Source organism: Corythoichthys intestinalis, chromosome 10 (genome assembly GCF_030265065.1).
Source record: "Corythoichthys intestinalis isolate RoL2023-P3 chromosome 10, ASM3026506v1, whole genome shotgun sequence".
NCBI classification, from domain to species: Eukaryota; Metazoa; Chordata; class Actinopteri; order Syngnathiformes; family Syngnathidae; genus Corythoichthys; species Corythoichthys intestinalis.
The window spans coordinates 42,236,502-42,255,652 of NC_080404.1; the positions used below are offsets into that span (position 1 = coordinate 42,236,502).

At 38.5% G+C, this 19,151-nt stretch overlaps 1 protein-coding gene across 4 annotated transcripts in view; it reads right to left on the minus strand.

Moving 5' to 3' along the window:
• Nucleotides 1-19,151, minus strand: part of LOC130922696 (adhesion G protein-coupled receptor A1) — a 264,480-nt gene that overhangs the window by 233,580 nt on the left and 11,749 nt on the right. For 2 of the 4 annotated variants that reach the window (XM_057847628.1, XM_057847625.1), the window contains exon 2: nt 2,848-2,919. The exons of 1 other annotated variant lie outside the window; for it this stretch is intronic. In XM_057847628.1, coding sequence (XP_057703611.1) covers nt 2,848-2,919 — 72 coding nt within the window. Of the gene's footprint in view, nt 1-2,847; nt 2,920-13,249; nt 13,371-19,151 lie in introns of all 4 variants that reach the window. One more of the 4 variants, XM_057847629.1, reaches the window with a different exon arrangement.

A 19,151-nucleotide genomic window follows, 5' to 3' on the forward strand; every position in this document is an offset into this window, starting at 1 on the left:
CCGCCTGGCATCCTTTCGATCGTCTTCAGCCGGCGCCCGGCCGTGCGGCTTGGCCGTTCGGTGCCGTTGGATCGGGTTGCGGGTCTTACTAAATGCGCTACTGCCCTCCAGTGGTCAGTTTTATTGCTTTAAAATGGATTTTCAGCTTTGTGCTTTGGAGCTAAATTGAATCACGACCCAGAGATGTCTTTTTTGGGAAAAAAAAAAAAAACGTAAAAGATGTATAAATACCTCTTTGGGACAGTGAAACAATTAAAAATAGAACATATCTATACGTTTTTGGGAGCAAATGAGTTAACCAATATATCATGCATGAAAATGGGTCACGGATTAAAAAGATGAGAAGGGTGTGGAGGAAATATGTTCCGGTACACTGTACAACTAGGGCTGTCCCAAACGATTAATTTTTTCCCGACTAGTCAGCTGACTATTTTTACAATTTTTACTTTTTTTTTTTTCCCCCCGCAATTTTTTTTTAAAAAATTATTTAGTAATGACATTTTTGATGACGCTTATTATTCACAAAAACATTTTGGAACACTTAAATTCTTTATTAAAGAACAAATAAACACGTAAATAACAAATCACAAATAAACATTGAGTTCAAATGCTGATAGCATTAACTATGAAGAATGGAATGTAAACATATTCAGAACACTGACTTCACCTTTCCAACATGATTCAAAACAATTCTTATAAAAATATCTAGCATTAATATTATAGTATACTACAATATATAATAGTAGAATAATAATATTCATTGCCAATCAGATTTTCATAAAGGGTGTCATTTTAAAGCTATTCTTAGTGTAGAATCTGAATTCTGAAGTATGTAGGATTAACTCCAGAAATTGTTATTTATATGACGAAATTGAAATGCTTGTATTTTGAAATGTTCACTGGAAGTACGTTCGCTAAACCGCTAACCGTAAGCCCTACACATCGCAAAAAAACATCATTGCATGTGGTGTCAGTAGTCAAATTATTATTATTTTTTTCATTTTTTTCGTTTGCAAATGCTGTTAACCAGCAATTTTTCATATTTGAAGTGTCACCTTTTAACCGCAAGTTTGTGTTTTGGAGAAGACTGCGAATCTTTTATAGCAGGCAAAAGTAGGTTGTCTTTTTTCCCCCATTAGCCTCAATGTAGCAATGCTAACGTTTACAGTGTTTAATATAGATGTGTTTCCCAATTTTGTATGTCTGAACTTTAATTCTACGGCGTCTTGATGACCAATAAACATCTGTGAAAGGAACTGCTGCCTCATATGCCATCAGCAAGCACCACAAATGTATACGTGCACGCATGGCGATAAGACACAGCCTTGAAAAATACAGCCCTCATTTTTATTTACCGTGTGATAAATACTCATTGCATAACGTGACAGGCTTAGCAATTTCAATAAAAAATGTCATTAGTTAGTTAGTTAGTTAGTTAGTTAGTACTTGTAATTGTCTCCTGTAGTCTTCCAAAATTACAACTGGGTGACGGTGCTTTAGGTGTTCATTCACGGTCGACGTGCAGCCAAGCTTGCATTGAAGAGACAGCACACAACAGTGAACCCTCCTTTGTTTCGTTGAAATAAATCAATGTTTTGGCCACTCTGGTGCGCTTTTTGAGCTAAGTGCCCGTTTCCCCCGCTTGCATACCAAGCGTCCGACATTTAAAAAAAAAAAATTCCCGACGGACCCCCCTTAAAAATTTTCTCCTCAGATATACATAATTCAGGTAAGTCACCTTTATGGACTTCAAAACGGCGAATTTCCCCGAAAGGTGAGAGATTTTCATGACATCAAATTATAAGGCACACTGTTGGCTTTTTTTAGAAAATTGAAGGCTTTTAGGTGCACCTTATAGTGCAGAAAATACGTAAACAAGCGCCAGCACCACCGCGACCGTTGTGAGGATAAGCTGTACACGAATGAATGGATGGATGTTGCCACACCATTAAAACAGTATCACATTTTACACTATTGTTATCACACAATATTGGCCTGATTTTCAAAAAACCAAGAAACGTAAGCGCACATCTGCATGATAAATGTTACAATCTCATAACCACACACACACGGACTATGAAACCTGCCAGTCTACTGCCAATTCCTTCTAATCCTGTCTTGTAGCCAACCAAGCACATGAGTTCAATTGGCCAAACCAAGGAACAGTTGGCAGGAACCTGTGCATTGAGCACACCTGGCTTGGCATCAATTGCATTGAAAAATCTATCCAAATGCTCTATCCAGCAAAACACACAAGCTGAGTGCGCAAAAAAGGAAGATGAAAAGAAAGGTCCAGTGCTCTTCATAATTCGTTTGTCCACAAAGTGGTTGCATCCATAATATGTACAATGAATAAGCAGAAAAGTAGAGGAGAACATATCCTGTTATTTCCTTGTTATCTAGAAACATCAGTGTCACTATGCAACCAGGTAGGGAAGCAGTTCTTGGAGGGCTTCGCAGAGGTGAAAGCAATCAATTGCTGACTTTGGGGGGCAGGCATGAGTTCTAGCACAGTCATCATAGATCTCATCATCTGCCTGATCCTGTGAAGCCTGCTGGGACATTCCATAAAGTGTCCTATTCATTTACAAGGTTTGCACACTGTCACTCTGCACTACATTAGACCTTTATATGAAGCTTTATTTTATCTATTTTAAGACATTTACTGTAGTAATTGAGGTTAAGCGCTCAGGCTGAAAGGTGAAAACTACTGGCAATCCTCCTGAAAGTTGCACTCCTAATTCCCACTATGTCTTTCTTTTGGCTTTCTACAGCTTGAGCACAATGACGGCTATTGGGACTCAAGGGAGGACAAAACAATAAAGCGAACTTGATTTAAGTACTCACAGTTTTTCCAGAGCTGCCAAGCCATAGAAGGAGCCATTCCTCAACACGGTGATCTTGTTGTTATTCAAATTCCTGTTCAAGGGCATACTGTGATTAGAAATAAGGTGACCATACAAAGAGCACGAGTACAATCGTGTCACAAAACAAGACATGCAAGGAGTATTAAAAAGATTGCATTATAATCATGTCAATCAAAATGTGTTGCAAACCAATGACATTTTACGACTTAGGACTACAGAATGAAGCTGTGACTTGTACTGAATGGGAACCTTACCTGTGAATTAACTAATATACCAAGAAATGTAAAGATACAACAGTGAAAATTTAAACTTGTCATTACGTCCACAACTGCATGTACTTGAAAGTCCGTAGCAGTTTTGATATCTTATATAGGCAGTGTTGTTAATCCTACTTTAAAAAAGTAATTATTTCCGATGATGCCGATCGATCGGGTCCGATCACGTCATTTTCAAAGTATCGGAATCGACAAATAAATATCGGCCATGCCTTTTTTTAATATATATACATTTTTTAATTAAATCGTTTTCTAATTGTATTTAACGTTACAGACATAATATGTTACACATCCAGAGTCTTTAGTTTAGACTTACGGTAGGGTTGTCAAATTTATCCCATTAACAGCGGTAATTTTTTTTTTTTTTTTCAAATGTATCGTGTTAAAATATTTAACGCAATTAATGCATGCACTGCACAACCCACTCACGCATTGTCGCACTCCATCTGTAATGGCGCCGTTCTGCCTATATAGTGAGCTAAAAGGCAGCATAAACTGAGTAGAGTGAATTTTGGCAGCCTTTGGAACCTTATTTTAATTGGGCTAAGCCTTACAATTCCCCTCCCTATGATTAGAAATATCAAGGGAAGCAATGTGGGGAAACAAGGTAGCAATTGATCTGATCTTAAGACCTTATTTTATATTCCATTGCAGAGAAGATATATGAATTGGTAGGACTACGCACAGTCATGGTTCCACTTGTCATGGTTCCACTTCCCATCATGCATTTGGCATGGCCTTCAGCATCATTTACTGAAAGCTCAACAAATACACTAGATCGCAATATTTAGTCACAATATACAAAGTCACAAGTCTTTCTATTCATGGATCCCTCTCACAGAAAGAATGTTAATAATGTAAATGCCATCTTGAGGATTTATTGTCATAATAAACAAATACAGTACTTATGTACTGTATGTTGAATGTATATATTCATCCGAGTTTTACTCATTTTTTTCTTAATGCATTGCCAAAATGTATATGATCAGGAAAAATTATCGGGAATGACTGGAATTGAATCGGGAGCAAAAAAAAAAAGCAATCTGATCGGGAAATATCGGGATCGGCAGATACTCAAACTAAAACGATCGGGATCGGATCGGGAGCAAAAAAACATGATCGGAACAACCCTAATTTCCAGTTACAAATGACTTCTCCCAAAAAGTAATTGCGTTAGTAACCCAGTTACCTGAATGTAAGAGTAATTAGTTACTTGACAAAGTAACTGGTGATAATTTTCATGTTTTTCTTTTTTCCTCAAAAAAAAAAAAAAAAAAAAAAACAGGTCACACAATGTGAAGTTTAAAGGGTTTTTGGGACAATTGGCCCTAGCCCAATTCTTTACCCTAAACTTAAATAGAGTTTTACTCATTTTTTTCTTAATGCATTGCCAAAATGTATATGATCAGGAAAAATTATCGGGAATGACTGGAATTGAATCGGGAGCAAAAAAAAAAAAGCAATCGGATCGGGAAATATCGGGATCGGCAGATACTCAAACTAAAACGATCGGGATCGGATCGGGAGCAAAAAAACATGATCGGAACAACCCTAATTTCCAGTTATAAATTACTTCTCCCAAAAAGTAATTGCGTTAGTAACCCAGTTATCTGAATGTAAGAGTAATTAGTTACTTGGCAACGTAACTGGTGATAATTTTCATGTTTTTCTTTTTTCCTCAAAAAAAAAAAAAAAAAAAAAACAGGTCACACAATGTGAAGTTTAAAGGGTTTTTGGGACAATTGGCCCTAGCCCAATTCTTTACCCTAAACTTAAATAGACACAGGGGTATTGCAGATATTGCGATAATTAGATAGTAACTTTTGCTATGTGTGCAAGTCATTTAATGTTGTGAATCAACCATTAAAGTTGTTAAAATTGCTCCCGTTATTGCATTAGTTCCCCTCTTTCTATTTTTGACATGTGTAGGTTTTAAAACGGTTTCATCATTTAAAGACAGATTTAAGTTAAGTTTAGCCGATTTAGGAGCATTTTAGAAAAAAAGTTACTTAGGTTCGCTAGGAAGGTTCTCTACAACAGAGCCTTCCTGAGAAGTCTACTGCTTTAAGATGGCGGCCGTTTACTAACGCATCTAGTTCTTTATTATACATGATGCTAATGCCGCCGTGTCTGTCATTTGCATCTAGTTCTGTATATACGTGATATCTACCAAAGCATCATGTGGGTGTAGTTTGTAGGCTATCAGCTACAGTCAGGTATTATTGGAGCCACCTAGCATAGTAGCATCACGTTTGCAACGGCGTCACACTCCCTTGCCTCCTCCCCATTCCTGCTCTGCTCTCTCGTCTCCGTGAGTCCGTAATTTTCCAGACTTTTCTCGCGTCAGTCAACCAACATCGTAACGCACACCTTTCCCGCCTCAGTAACGGTAACGGCATTGCCAAGATGAGAAAAGTAATTCATTAGATTACTCACTACTGAAGAAAATAACGCCGTTATAGTCTAACGCCGTTATTAAAAACACTGAATATAGGTGTACTTATATTTTGCTTTGTTATATATCTGCCTAATATTTTGCAATACTGGCATTTTGTCCGGCCCCTGGGGGACAAACATGTTTCCACTGTGTATGTACACAGTAAAATAGTCTGCTATAAGCCAGAAGCATCATGGACCCAGTTTGTGGGCATTAGATTCCATCCAAAACAATTAAATTATATTATTTTGGGAGTTGTGTTAAATTGAAAATGTTTTATGTGCAGCTGACAAACATAAAAACTGATGGCAAGGTATGACAGGTACATTTCCAATATAAATCACAAAAGCCACTTAAAGTCCCTTCTCACGTTGATTTATGGGTAGTCATTGTCTATAAAAGTCCATAAAGATTATTACATCCATGTCCTTTTGTCTTTCTGTCATGAGTTATATGTCAATTGTACACTGAGAATAGTTCTTACAAGAGGTGGGAATCTTGGGGCACCTAACAATTTGATCACGATTCAGAAACTACGCTTCGATTATAAATCAATTATTTATGCAACCCCCCCCCCCACACACACACACACCAGCTATTTGCGGCTTTTTAGGTTTCGTACATTAGTTACGAAAATTGTACAAAAATCCTCTCAGGCTTAAATAAAGTATTTCAGTATCACGTTAACAGTTCAAAACAGTAAATAAAATACTCAAGTCCCCATTCTGTATTAGCAGCTTTAAACTACGGTACATTCAATTAGTTTTATGTGGGTGAATCAACCGTTAAAGTTGTTAAAATTGCTCCCGTTATTCCATAATTTCCCTTCTGTCTACTTTAAACATGTGAAAGTTTTAAAACTGCTTTATCATTTAAAAATTGATTCAAGTCAAGATTTTGCCGATTCAGGAGTATTTTACATAAAATGTTATTTAGGTTTGCTACAACAGAGCCTTCCAGAGAAGTCTACTGCTTTAAGTTGGCGGATGTTTACTAACGCCTGCGAGTCTGTCATTTCGCATCTAGTTCTATATACATGTGATATCTACCGTAGCATTATGTGGCCGTAGTTTGTAGCAACTGGGCGTTGTTTATAGCAGCTGTCGGCCGCAGTCAGTTATTATTGTTTTTTTATCTAGCGGCATGAGTTGAGCATGTTTACTCTCGGTCCGTTCCTCATTGCGTCCCGAAGAACGCGCTGACTGTGTTTTAGTTCCGCTTCCTGGCATAATTAAATAATCGGAATTTGGATGTTTATGAATCATTCTCGAATATACCAAGGCCAAATCGCGAATAATCGAAGAATTGGAAACTTTGCACACTTCTAGTTCTTACAGCAGTTGCCTCGTGACGACCAACTATTAGGGGTGTGACAAAATATTGAAATGGTGATATATTAGGATATTTTGCATCCTATAAGGTTATCGATAGGATACTGTTTTAAAAAGCCATAATAGTTTCTCAGTTAACTCGATGGCTGCCATTGGCTGCTCAACACCCAATCCATTAAGACCAGGGAAGGCGAATGAACGCTCGTTCATTGGAAACCAGAGCATTCACAGTCACTCACCTCATTAGTTAGTAAGGCAGTTTACATGGAGACTCTGCGACACCAAGACGCAATGACTGTGTTGCAGAATGGCCTCGCCTTCATATGGTGTCAGCGAAAACAGGAGGCGAAGACGCAAACCATTGAATCCGGGCTCCAAAGTTGAAGGATTCGATTGCGGGGACTTGCTCCGCATCCATATCAATGGAAAGCTCCCGTACAGATATCGTCAGTACTCACACTCATCACATTGGCCGTGCGCAGTGGTGCTACTAAACATTAAAAACAGCAAATATGGCGGAACGTCGGCTTCAATTTACTGTTTTTATAATATTTTTAATTCAAATATGTTGAATGTTTCCATTTTGTGCCTTTTAGAGCAAAAGAATTGGAGCAAAATGCCATTGCTTGGAGTGGGCGGGTATGTTGTCTTCCGGGCTGAGGAGGTTGTTGGGGTTAAAGTGCATCATTGGCTGTCGCCTTGTAAATCTGCACTGCCCCGTAGGGCCTGGCATGAATACTGCATCGTTTTCACGCAGAATTGCGACATTGTTCGAATGGAGACAGAACCATATAAATACAAATTTGAAATTTTTCCTATTCTCAGAGAGTCATTATGTACCATATTGGCCCGAATATAAGACGGTGTTTTTTTGCATTGAAATAACACTGAAAAAGAGGGGGTCGTCTTATATTCGCGGTCTAGACATTATACCCATTCACGACGCTAGATGACGCCAGATATCATTGAAGCAATGTTCTGTCATGAGAGATCTCAGCTACTCTCCACATTCACGACGCTAGATGGCGCCAGATATCATTGAAGCGATGTTCTGTCATGACAGATCTCAGCTACTCTTTTTAGTTTAACCAGTTTGCATTATTTTATTGCAATGTTTTCCCTTATTCAGATTTGTTTCAAGACTACAGTTACAGTTAGACTTCACTTAATGTGGTTAATGCAGTTATTGCAATTTTGTTTGTTTTATCACAATAGATTGGTTTATTTACATTTCATAAACCAGAAGCCATTCATTTATGAATATGATTGCACTTTAGTTTACATATTTAAATGTTCAGATATTAAGATTTGAATGAGGCAAAATAACATGTTTTTTTCTCTCAGATATATTGTTATAATCATTTGTTTTGGATGTACTGTAATTATTTTCTGTATAAATATTAATTTGGTGTTCAAAAAGTCTTTTTTCAAACTTAAGTCTTGAAAAGGGGGGATTGTTTTATAATCAGGGCCGTCTTATATTCGGGCCAATACGGTAAATGGCCCCTGAGTCACTGCGTATTAATTCCCGTTGTATCGCCATATCGTGAGATCATCGTTATCGTGAGCTCTGTATCGCAAATCGTATCGTATCAGGAGGTACCAAGAGGTTCCCACCCCTACTAACTATACCTGACAAAAGTCCTTTTAAGATTCAACTCAACATTCAACCAGATTTTGCAAGTCTGGTTTATTGTTTCTGATCCACTCACATTTAAAGGTCCCCTTCCATCAAAATACAATCAGTTTGACATCTATGCGGTTTGGAAATCGACAGCAATCACCTTGGAAGTCAAATGTCTCTGCAAGCACGGATTTCAAATCGATGTGACACAGAATCGCAACATTATCCAAGTGCCTGCCCACGTCGTTGTTGCGACACACCCACTCAAGCAAGGAGAGCTTTCACAATACGTCTATGTGTTCACGTGTAAAGTAAAGCTGTAGTCAATATCTACATTCATTGATCCAATCCGAGCGAAGCTAATTTACGTACACTGTGCATATTAATGAAAGATTTGGCCTTCTCAAATGCCAGGCGAAAAAGAGTTTCTAGAATAGTAGAAGGCATTTGTTGGGAGTCATTCATTTTATGTACCGTATTTTTCGGACTACAAGTCGCACCTGAATATAAGTCGCACCAGCCCAAAAATGCACAATGAAGAGGAAAAAAAACATGCAGTGGGGCAAATAAGTATTAGTCAACGACTAATTGTGCAAGTTCACCCACTTGAAAATATTAGAGAGACCTGTAATTGTCAACATGGGTAAACCTCAACCATGAAAGACAGAATGTGAAAAAAAAACAGAAAATCACATTGTTTGATTTTTAAAGAATTTATTTGCAAATCATGGTAGAAAATAAGTATTTGGTGAATACCAAAAGTTCATCTCAATACTTTGTCATGTACCCTTTGTTGGCAATAACGGAGGCCAAACATTTTCTGTAACTCTTCACAAGCTCTTCACACACTGTTGCTGGTATTTTGGCCCATTCCTCCATGCAGATCTCCTCTAGAGCAGTGATGTTTTGGGGCTGTCGTTGGGCAACACGGACTTTCAACTCCCTCCACAGATTTTCTATGGGGTTGAGATCTGGAGACTGGCTAGGCCATTCCAGGACCTTGAAATGCTTCTTACGAAGCCATTCCTATGTTGCCCTGGCTTTGTGTTTGAGATCATTGTCATGCTGAAAGATCCAGCCACGTCTCATCTTCAATGGCCTTGCTGATGGAAGATTTTCACTCAAAATCTCTCGATACATGGCCCCATTCATTCTTTTCTTTACACAGATCAGTCGTCCTGGTCCTTTTGCAGAAAAACAGCCCCAAAGCATGAGGTTTCCACTCCCATGCTTCACAGTGGGTATGGTGTTGTATGGTATTCTTTCTCCTCCAAACACGAGAACCTGTGTTTCATCCAAAAAGTTCTTTTTTGGTTTCATCTGACCATAACACATTCTCCCAGTCCTCTTCTGGATCATCCAAATGCTCTCTAGCGAACCGCAGACGGGCCTGGAAGTGTACTTTCTTCAGCAGGGGGACACGTCTGGCAGTGCAGGATTTGAGTCCCTTGCGGCGCATTGTGTTACTAATAGCAGCCTTTGTTACTTGGTCCCAGCTCTCTGTCGGTCATTTACTAGGTCCCCCCATGTGGTTCTGGGATTTTTGCTCACCGTTCTTATTATTATTTTGACGCCACGGGGTGAGCTCTTGCATGGAGCCCCAGATCGAGGGAGATTAGTTGTCAGTGGTCTTGTAGGTCTTCCGTATTCTAATAATTGCTCCCACAGTTGATTTCTTTACACCAAGCCTTTTACCTATTGCAGATTCAGTCTTCCCAGCCTGGTGCAGGTCTACAATTTTGTCTCTGGTGTCCTTCGACAGCTCTTTGGTCTTGGCCATAGTGGAGTTTGGAGTGTGACTGACTGAGGTTGTGGACAGGTGTCTTTTATACCGATAATGAGTTAAAACAGGTGCCATTAATACAGGTAACGAGTGGAGCCTCTTAAGACCTCGTTAGAATAAGTTCTTTGAAAGCCAGAAATCTTGCTTGTTTGTAAGGTGACCAAGTACTTATTTTCCACTGTAATTTGGGAAAAAATTCTTTAAAAATCAAACAATGTGATTTTGCTTTTTTTCCACATTCTGTCTCTCATGGTTGAGGTTTACCCATGTTGACAATTACAGGCCTTTATAATCTTTTCAAGTAGGAGACCTTGCACAATTGGTGGTTGACTAAATACTTATTTGCCCCACTGTAAGTCGCACAGGAGTATAAGTCGCATTTTGGGGGGAAATTTACTTAAACTCCAACACATACAACAGATATATCATCTTAAAAGGCAATAAAAATTAAAATAAAAATACAATAGAGAACAACATGCTGAATAAGTGTACAGTAAGATAATGTTACGTGATGCATGAACAACGAAATGCGAACGTGGCTGGTATGTTTACGTAACATAGCTATTAATAGTTATTCAGATAACTATAGCATAAAGAACATGCTAACTACTTTACCAAACCATCAGTGTCACTCCAAAACACCAAAATAACATGTGAAATGATACAATATTGTGTTAATAATTTCACACATAAGTCGCTTCAGAGTAAAAGTCGCACCCCCAGCCAAACTATCAAAAAAAAAAAAAAAAAAAAACCTGCGACTTATAGTCCGAAAAATACAGTACACAAATCAGCTACAGGTTTCAGTAACTTTTATGGGATAAAATGTTCTTTTTAATGTTGCTGTTTTCCCAAGACTCAGTGGGAAATTCCTTTAACCAATTGGAGATGGAAGCAGGGAAAGTCAGACGAGGCCAAAAGTCAGAAAGCAACCATTTATATGGCTTTCATTATTGTTGATCCAGACATCAATATCCAGCTGGGGCCCTGTCACTTTTGTTTTATTTTCACACAAAGCTCTTGGACTAAAAAAATTCTAAGTTTAGAAATGCCAGCATGAATTGAAATAGGCATGGTGTGATGGTACTGTGGGGTCGGGTTCACAAGATTCTACACATTTACGGTAAATAATAATTGATTTATTTTCTTTTATTGATTTTCTGAGAAACCACAGCAATTTTTTAGAGCTACACATGGATTTTCTGAGATCATGAGATAGATTTTTCTGTCACTGGAGTTTGTTCTTTGTGTTCCCCGGACACCTACATCTTCCTCTTTCGCCATCCCTCACAGGGACAGGCAGCCTCTGTTTGAGCAAACTCAAGCGTGTCATGTGCTGTGTGTTGGTGTGTATGTATGCGTGTATCTAATTGTCAGCCCCTACATGCCTCACTCTGGCATTTGCCTAATGTCTACAAAATGAGTGAAATAACATAATTGATTATTATGAATACAGACAAACTTGTGGGTATCTGGTCAACTCATTATTTATATTATCCGTTATGTTCTCTGCGGACGAAATGCTAACGACATAATGGAGAGACAGATTTGAGATTACAGAATCCTGCGGACTGTGGCTAATGGTGTATTCTAGTATAGGCTACTGCAAAATTACTGCACACAAAAATAACACATGACATATGGATGACAATGTAGGCTAACCCCAGCGACAAGTAATGTTGATGCAAATGCCTGTCAAGGCTTACAAATGAAAGTTTTAAAGAAACAAGTGAGAACTATGCCAGTTCTTCACTTAAACAGAAGCTCAGGCTGCTAATTTGTCCTTGGTACAGCTGGGAGACACACTGTGTGGTCTGACTGAAATGTAGCTAATCTAGAAGAGAGTCTGGCGGCCATGCACCAGAGACGTCCAGCTGTATTATTACACAAGAGCCGAAACCAAAATAGCAACCGACACCATCCACACCAACAATCATAAGCATCAAGTTGAGCAGAGATCACAATGTTAACTATTACAAACATTTGGATCCACTGGCCTCAAGGTTTTCAGACACTTTTCTTCAACCAGTCAAGTGTTGTGTTATTCTAGAAGATAAAGTTACGAGGCACAGCCAATGAAAATAACATATTTTACATCGACTAATACTGACCTTCTCTGGGAAACTGACATTGCTTCAGGGGTTACCTATGAGAAGTGGTATACATAGCCAGACCTTTATAGCTTGTACATGATAGTGAGGTACATCTGCCTGGGATTCAACCAATGGAAACTAGAAAGGGAATTCCCAAATTGTTTATTCAAGTGTTAGAGTATGAGGCGAAGGGGAATTCAGTAGAATAAGGTGACTTCTTTTGACTGATTAACCTCATTCTGGCATGCATTAGAGAAGTACTCCCTACTGTCTTCCAATGTTCCAACTTTTTCCTCAAGAAGTCAAAGCTTTTCTTGTAAAACCATATGTTCATCATTCTTATTCAGTTACATCCCTAAATCTACAGCACTCAAAGTTAGGATTTCTTTTTCCAAACAGCAGGTACATAGGTTATTTTTTTGCCAAAGAATGAAATAGTAATGATAGGGAAACAAGACAAGTTATTAAAATGTCACTGAGGTTGTAATAATAATTACTGATATGACTCAATATCTAAAGTAAAGAACACGGATACAGTGGTACCTCTACATACGAAGTTAATTCGTTCCAGGACCTTGCCTGTAAGTCGAAATGGTCGTATGTCGAGCAGGATTTTTCCATAAGAATAGATTAAAATTCCATTAATTTGTTTCACAGGCCAAAACCCTACACTAAATCCTTAATAAACACTGCTGGTACTATTACAAATGGCAATTACACATAGCAAAACACATCAATTATAAATAAAAATCGGAATAATAGTATAATAATAATAATAATAATTCATGTAATAATGTAACGAATCGTGTTCTAATGTGGTGGACGTTTTTTTTCTGTACCTGAACGCACGGCGTGACTGACGAGAGAGGAGTGGTGCGTTGAGTTTACTTCCGATTTCAATGTTTTCTTGAGTACACTGACAACTGCGGCGGACAGGAGGCATTTTGTGTTGGGTAATTTCTGAAATAAATGGTAAAAACCTGACGAAGCTGGCGATTTCTTTGGTATGTAACCACAGTAATAATTGTCAACTTAACTTATAAAAACTGGCGAATGGGGTTCTGAAAAGGACCGTGGAAATGTATTGTTGAGTCAGTTCACAGATGCGCACCCCACGCTGATATTTTTCTACAATTGTAATTAAGGCTGCAGCTATCGAATATTTTATAGTAATCGAGTAATCGGATAAAATATAGATATATTTTTTTTAGGTAAAGAGAAATTATAAATATACATGAGAAAACGACATTTAATCCAATATTGAACCATTTTCTGTCAATCAATGTCTTTATTTTCTATGTACATTGTTGAAAACAGCCAACAATTGCATCTCAGATGTGACTAGAAAAAAAAATTCACTGCTTTCACTCAAAAAACTTCTAGATCTTACTAAAGAAAAACATATTTCTTACCTAAAAATGTAATTACGCTTGATAACACAGATCACTTGAAAGCTACTTGTTTTTCCCATGTGTTTCAACTGAATTTCCATTTGTGTCAAGCTATTTTTAAGTTCTAGTTAAGTTTTTAGTTTTTTAAGTTACTCTAAACTGTAAGTACTAATAGGATTTTGAGTTTTTGCAGTGTTCAAAATAAATGTATGATACCTGCTGTATTGGTGCACATTAGGGACCAGTGCTACTTGGTGTTTTATTCAGCAATGACTACTGAGCTAAAACTGACAGCTTTATTATTAGGGCTGTCAAACGATTAAAATTTTTAATCAGTTAATTACAGCTTAAAAATTAATTAATCGTAATTAATCGCAATGAATCGCCATTCAAACCATCAATAAAATATGCCATATTTTTCTGTAAATTATTGTTGGAATGGAAAGATAAGAGACAAGATGGATATATATATCCAACATGCTGTATATAAGGACTGTATTTGTTTATTATAACAATACATCTACAAGATGGCATTAACATTATTAACATTCTGTTAAAGCGATCCATGGATAGAAAGACTTGTAGTTCTGAAAAGATAAATGTTAGTACAAATTAATAAATGGAAACATAGCCCTCCGAAGGGCTAACGTTACGGGAGCGAGTGACAGTAACGTTATATTTATTAGCGCCGAGAAGTCTACTGCTTAAAGATGGCTGTTTACTAACGCTGCCCAGACGCGGCCAAGTGTGTCATTTCGCATCTAGTCCTAAATGCATGCGATATCTATGAGACGCATCGGACACTACCTGCTACCACAATAGCATCATGCAGGCGTAGTTTTTAGCAACGTCGGCATAGTTTGTAGCGGCTGTCGGCTGCAGTAAGGTTTTTTTTTTTTTATTGCTTCTTCCTTTTACGCACGTGACGTCAGCGCATTGTCCCACATTAAAAGTAGTCCGGGCAAAACGTGATGCTTAGAGCTGGCAAAATTAAACAAGTCCTCGAGGTGAATAAAATTACTCGGATCAGTTTTTAAACTCGAGTTACTCGAGTATTCGTTTCAGCTCTAATTATAATATATATATATATAATTATTACCAGCTAAAAAATATAGCCAGAATTAAGGGGCTTCTGACTCAATAAGACATGGAAAAACTTATGCATGTATTCATTTTCAGCAGATTGGACTCTTGCAATGGTATATTTACAGGTCTTGATAAAAAAATCAGTCAGGAAGCTGCAGCTAGTACAGAATGCTGCAGCCAGAGTCCTCACAAATACATGGAAATTGGACCACATTATACTGGTTTTGGAAATCGTTACACTGGCTTCCAGTGAGTCAAAGGATAGACTATAAAATACTACTGCTTGTCTACTAAACTCTTAATGGCCTTGGACCAAAATACATGCTTGATTTGTTAGATTCCTATGAAACATCTAGACCCCTAAGGTCGTCTGGAACCGGTCTCCTGTATGTTCCAAGAACAAGAACCAAGCAAGGTGAGGCAGCACTTAGCTATCATCCTCCTCACCTCTGGAACAAGTCACCTGAAGGTCTGAAGTATGCTCAACTGTTAGCTCCTTTAAATCAGGGCTAAAAATGCTTTTGTTTAGCACTGCATATCCATAACTGTCTATAAATTTCAATCTATTTGCTTTCAATTCCTCTTGTGCTTATCCCCATTGCTGATTTCAATTTTTGTTAGTAGTAGTAGTATTTGTTTTGTTTTATTCTATTCGTGATTAAATGCGTTTTTTATGTATAATTTTATTTCCTATTTCGATTGTCTTGGTTTTTACTAAAGATGCAACGATACCGATACTAGTATTGGCAGGGGGCGCTGATCCGGCCCAAAATGGTGGTATCGGTATCGGCGAGTACCAACAAAGACGGCGCCGATACCATTTACCGGTCCATTATTATAATATTTGACCGCAGCCTTTTTTTTTTCTCCTGGCGCTCACTACACTTTGTCTCTGTGTTGTGTGATGACACGTGAACACCAAACAGCTATCGCTATTGGCCTGCTCCAGACCAATGAGAACGGGCCAATAGCCACTTCTGACCAATGACATGGCCGACATGGCGACATGGCCGACATGGCGACATGGCGGCGGTCGGGAAATATTTCAAAATAGAAATCCCGTCAATTAAAATCAATGGCTGCGTGCAAGATTTGCGGCCTGAAAGTTTCGAGATGTGGAGTTAAATCGGCCAGTTTCAATACCTCGAACCTGATAAAACATGTGAAGACGAAACGTGAACGAACACAACGAGTTTGAGCCTGCAAGAGCAGGACTGCTATCCAGAGGAAGGGCGCTGGACAGGTGCAACAATCTCTGGTCAGTTAACTACGTCTACTTTACTTTTATTGTCTTTTACTGAAAGAAATGCTGCAGTAATTTGGGAACTGCTTCCAAAGTAGGTTGCCACCTTTCAGAAATAGAAATAAGGGACTCCCACCTCCCGAAAAAAGGAGGCTAATAGAGAGACGGGATGCTGTGGTCAATTATTATTACTTATAATTGTTAGCGTCCGCAAATGCGGAAACAAGGTTGGACCTCGAAGCGGACAACAAGCGGGGGATAAGTACAAGGGTTTAATGATAGCAAACAAAAACATAACACGCGATCGCGGGATAGTAGAAACAACAAAAGGAGTCCGTGACAGCAGGTCGACGGAGCTCAATACTACAAACTCGAAGGTTAACAAAGACGATAGGCAGCGAGCCAAAAAGCCAAAATAAAAACACTCAAATACCTGCACAGGGTAGAGGTTACAAACGAGTGCAGCACACTAACAGAAAAAAACCAATGCTGGGGCGTAACAAGCAAATGTAGCGAGACTATAGTGCGAGATGTCAAATGGCGATCAGCAAAGCAAATATCTCGGCAGCCTTCTCTGAGCTCACCCGTGCTTAAATGCTGCGTTGATGAGCCTGCATTGGATTCAGGTGCGACGTCAGGAACGCCCCCACTAACAGCCCAGCAACAAAACACAATCTAACCAGCAGCAGAATGTGACAATAATTTCATGAAAGTTGCACTGTTTGGCCTTTGAGAGGTTTTTAAAAAAATTTACTCAGTTCATTCAGAGTTTATTATTATGAACTTATTTTTACTTTCTTACTGTTGGGCTAGTATTATACTTTGTACTAGTCTTTTTCCTATTTTGCAAAGGTAAGCAACAGCCTGACAAAGCCTTGATAGCAATGATTTCACATCCAATTATGTAGCTCTTTGGGGGGAAAAAAAAGAAAATATATACATATATACATATATATCTATATATATATAAACGGGGTGGTATCGGTATGGTATCGGTATCGGCCGATACTGCACAGCCAGGTATCGGTATCGGGGCCAAAAAATGGTATCGGTGCAACACCAGTTTTTACGTTATATTGATTTTAAGTTGATTTTTATGATCTTCATATGATGTAAAGCACTTTGAATTGCCTTGTGTTGAATTGTGCTATGTAAATAAATTTGCCTTGCCTTGCCTAATTTGCATCTTCATTTCAGTGGTAAGCGTCACCTTTTTCCTTGTTTCACCACCTATATCAACCTTTATTGAAACCTTTGTTGATTTCTCTGACAAGAAAATGAGCTGTGCGTCCGTCTGCGGTGCTGTCATGTCGTCGTATTTCAAGGATGTCTTCGGATGTAGAAACAAATAGCGATCGTATGTCGAGGTACCACTGTACTTTACAATTAGCCAAAACTATGCAGCAGAAGAAGATTGGGAGCCACTTGGATATAAATAATTCACACCTGAGCCAGATGTTTAAAGTGCACTCCATAGAGCACAATTATTGTCTGTACTCAGCCAAGTATGCTTAGTGAAAGTGTATCAAGAGACAAAATCCTACGGCGCATCACATTCAGTGCAGATCCTTCTTTGTGGTTGCATCACTGTCTGTTTTGCCTAGGTAGGAGACTTAAGCGCAAGGGGATTGCAGCAACCAGGGATTATTTTTGTTTGGCTTTGTTTTGTTTTAGTAATGAGGATGTTATTTTTCCAAAATGCATTAATAATCTAGAAAATGATTCAGACTGAAAACATCAATGCAATCCGCAACTGACTGACAATATACTGTATGAACAATACTACACTGTACAATTTATAATTCATATGCATGTTAATGTAAAAAATAAAGAAATATAAAGGAATAGTAGGGCTAAAACGATTACTCGAATAATTCGAGTAACTCGATTTTAAAAATTGATCGAAGAATTTTCTCCAACTCTAGGAATCGTTCAATTTTGCCAGCTCTAAGCATGACGTTTTGCGGACTACTTTTAAAGTGGCACAACGCGCTGGCGTCACTTGCATAGAGAAAGAAGGGAGAGGCGGCGAATGTATTTGATTTTAACCATGCATGCATATAGAGGTAACGACGAAGAATCCGACGAAAGCGAAGAGAGCGGCACCAAGAAAAAGTAGAATATGTCAAAAGTGTGGGAGCATTTCAAGCTGGAAACCAAGGTGAACACTGTTTCATGTATTCACTGTAAGACAGCGCTTGCCTAACACTACCCCGGCCTTGCCCCGGATACTCGCATCTCCGTCAACGCTTCCGCACCCCTGGTTGGATCCCGTGACCGATGACCGCCCCCAAAATCCGGGCCGGGCGCCAACGCATGAACCGCCCGCCTAGCGGGCTTCGCGCGCCGTCAATGGCAGCCACAAAGTCAACCGTGACACTATAATGGTGGGATACTGTGGCCGCAACTGGTTGGATCCATTTTTTTCTTTTAAACATTGACACCTTTGTTAAACAATATCTTGATTCTTGGCATGAGCATATCGATAACCTTTTGGGATGTGAAGTATCACGATATATCACCATTTCGATATTTTGTCACACGCCTAGTTACTACAGTATTAATTATGATTACTATCGATGCTTGGCTAACGTGTCTTTCATACAGGCTTTGTTTAATCTGCAAAAACACAGTGCTGTAGAGTGATGAGGGTGTAAAATAAAACATAATAAAGACAACTGTCGAGTTTAGCTCGGTAATCATTGATGGATAAAACATCAAGTAGTACTGGTGCTTAATGTGCTCCAATACAGCAAGTATCATACATTTATTTTGAACACTGCAAAAAGTCAATCCTATCATTTACAATGTAGACTTAACTTAAAACTTAACTAGAACCTAAAAATAGCTTGACAGTAGGGCTGCAGCTATCGAATATTTTAGTAATCGAGTAATCGACTGAAAATTCTATCGAGTAATCGGATAAAACAAATATATTTTTAGGTGAAGAGCAATTATAAATATACATGAGAAAACAAGACATTTCATCTAATCTTAAACCATTTTCAGTCAATCAATGTC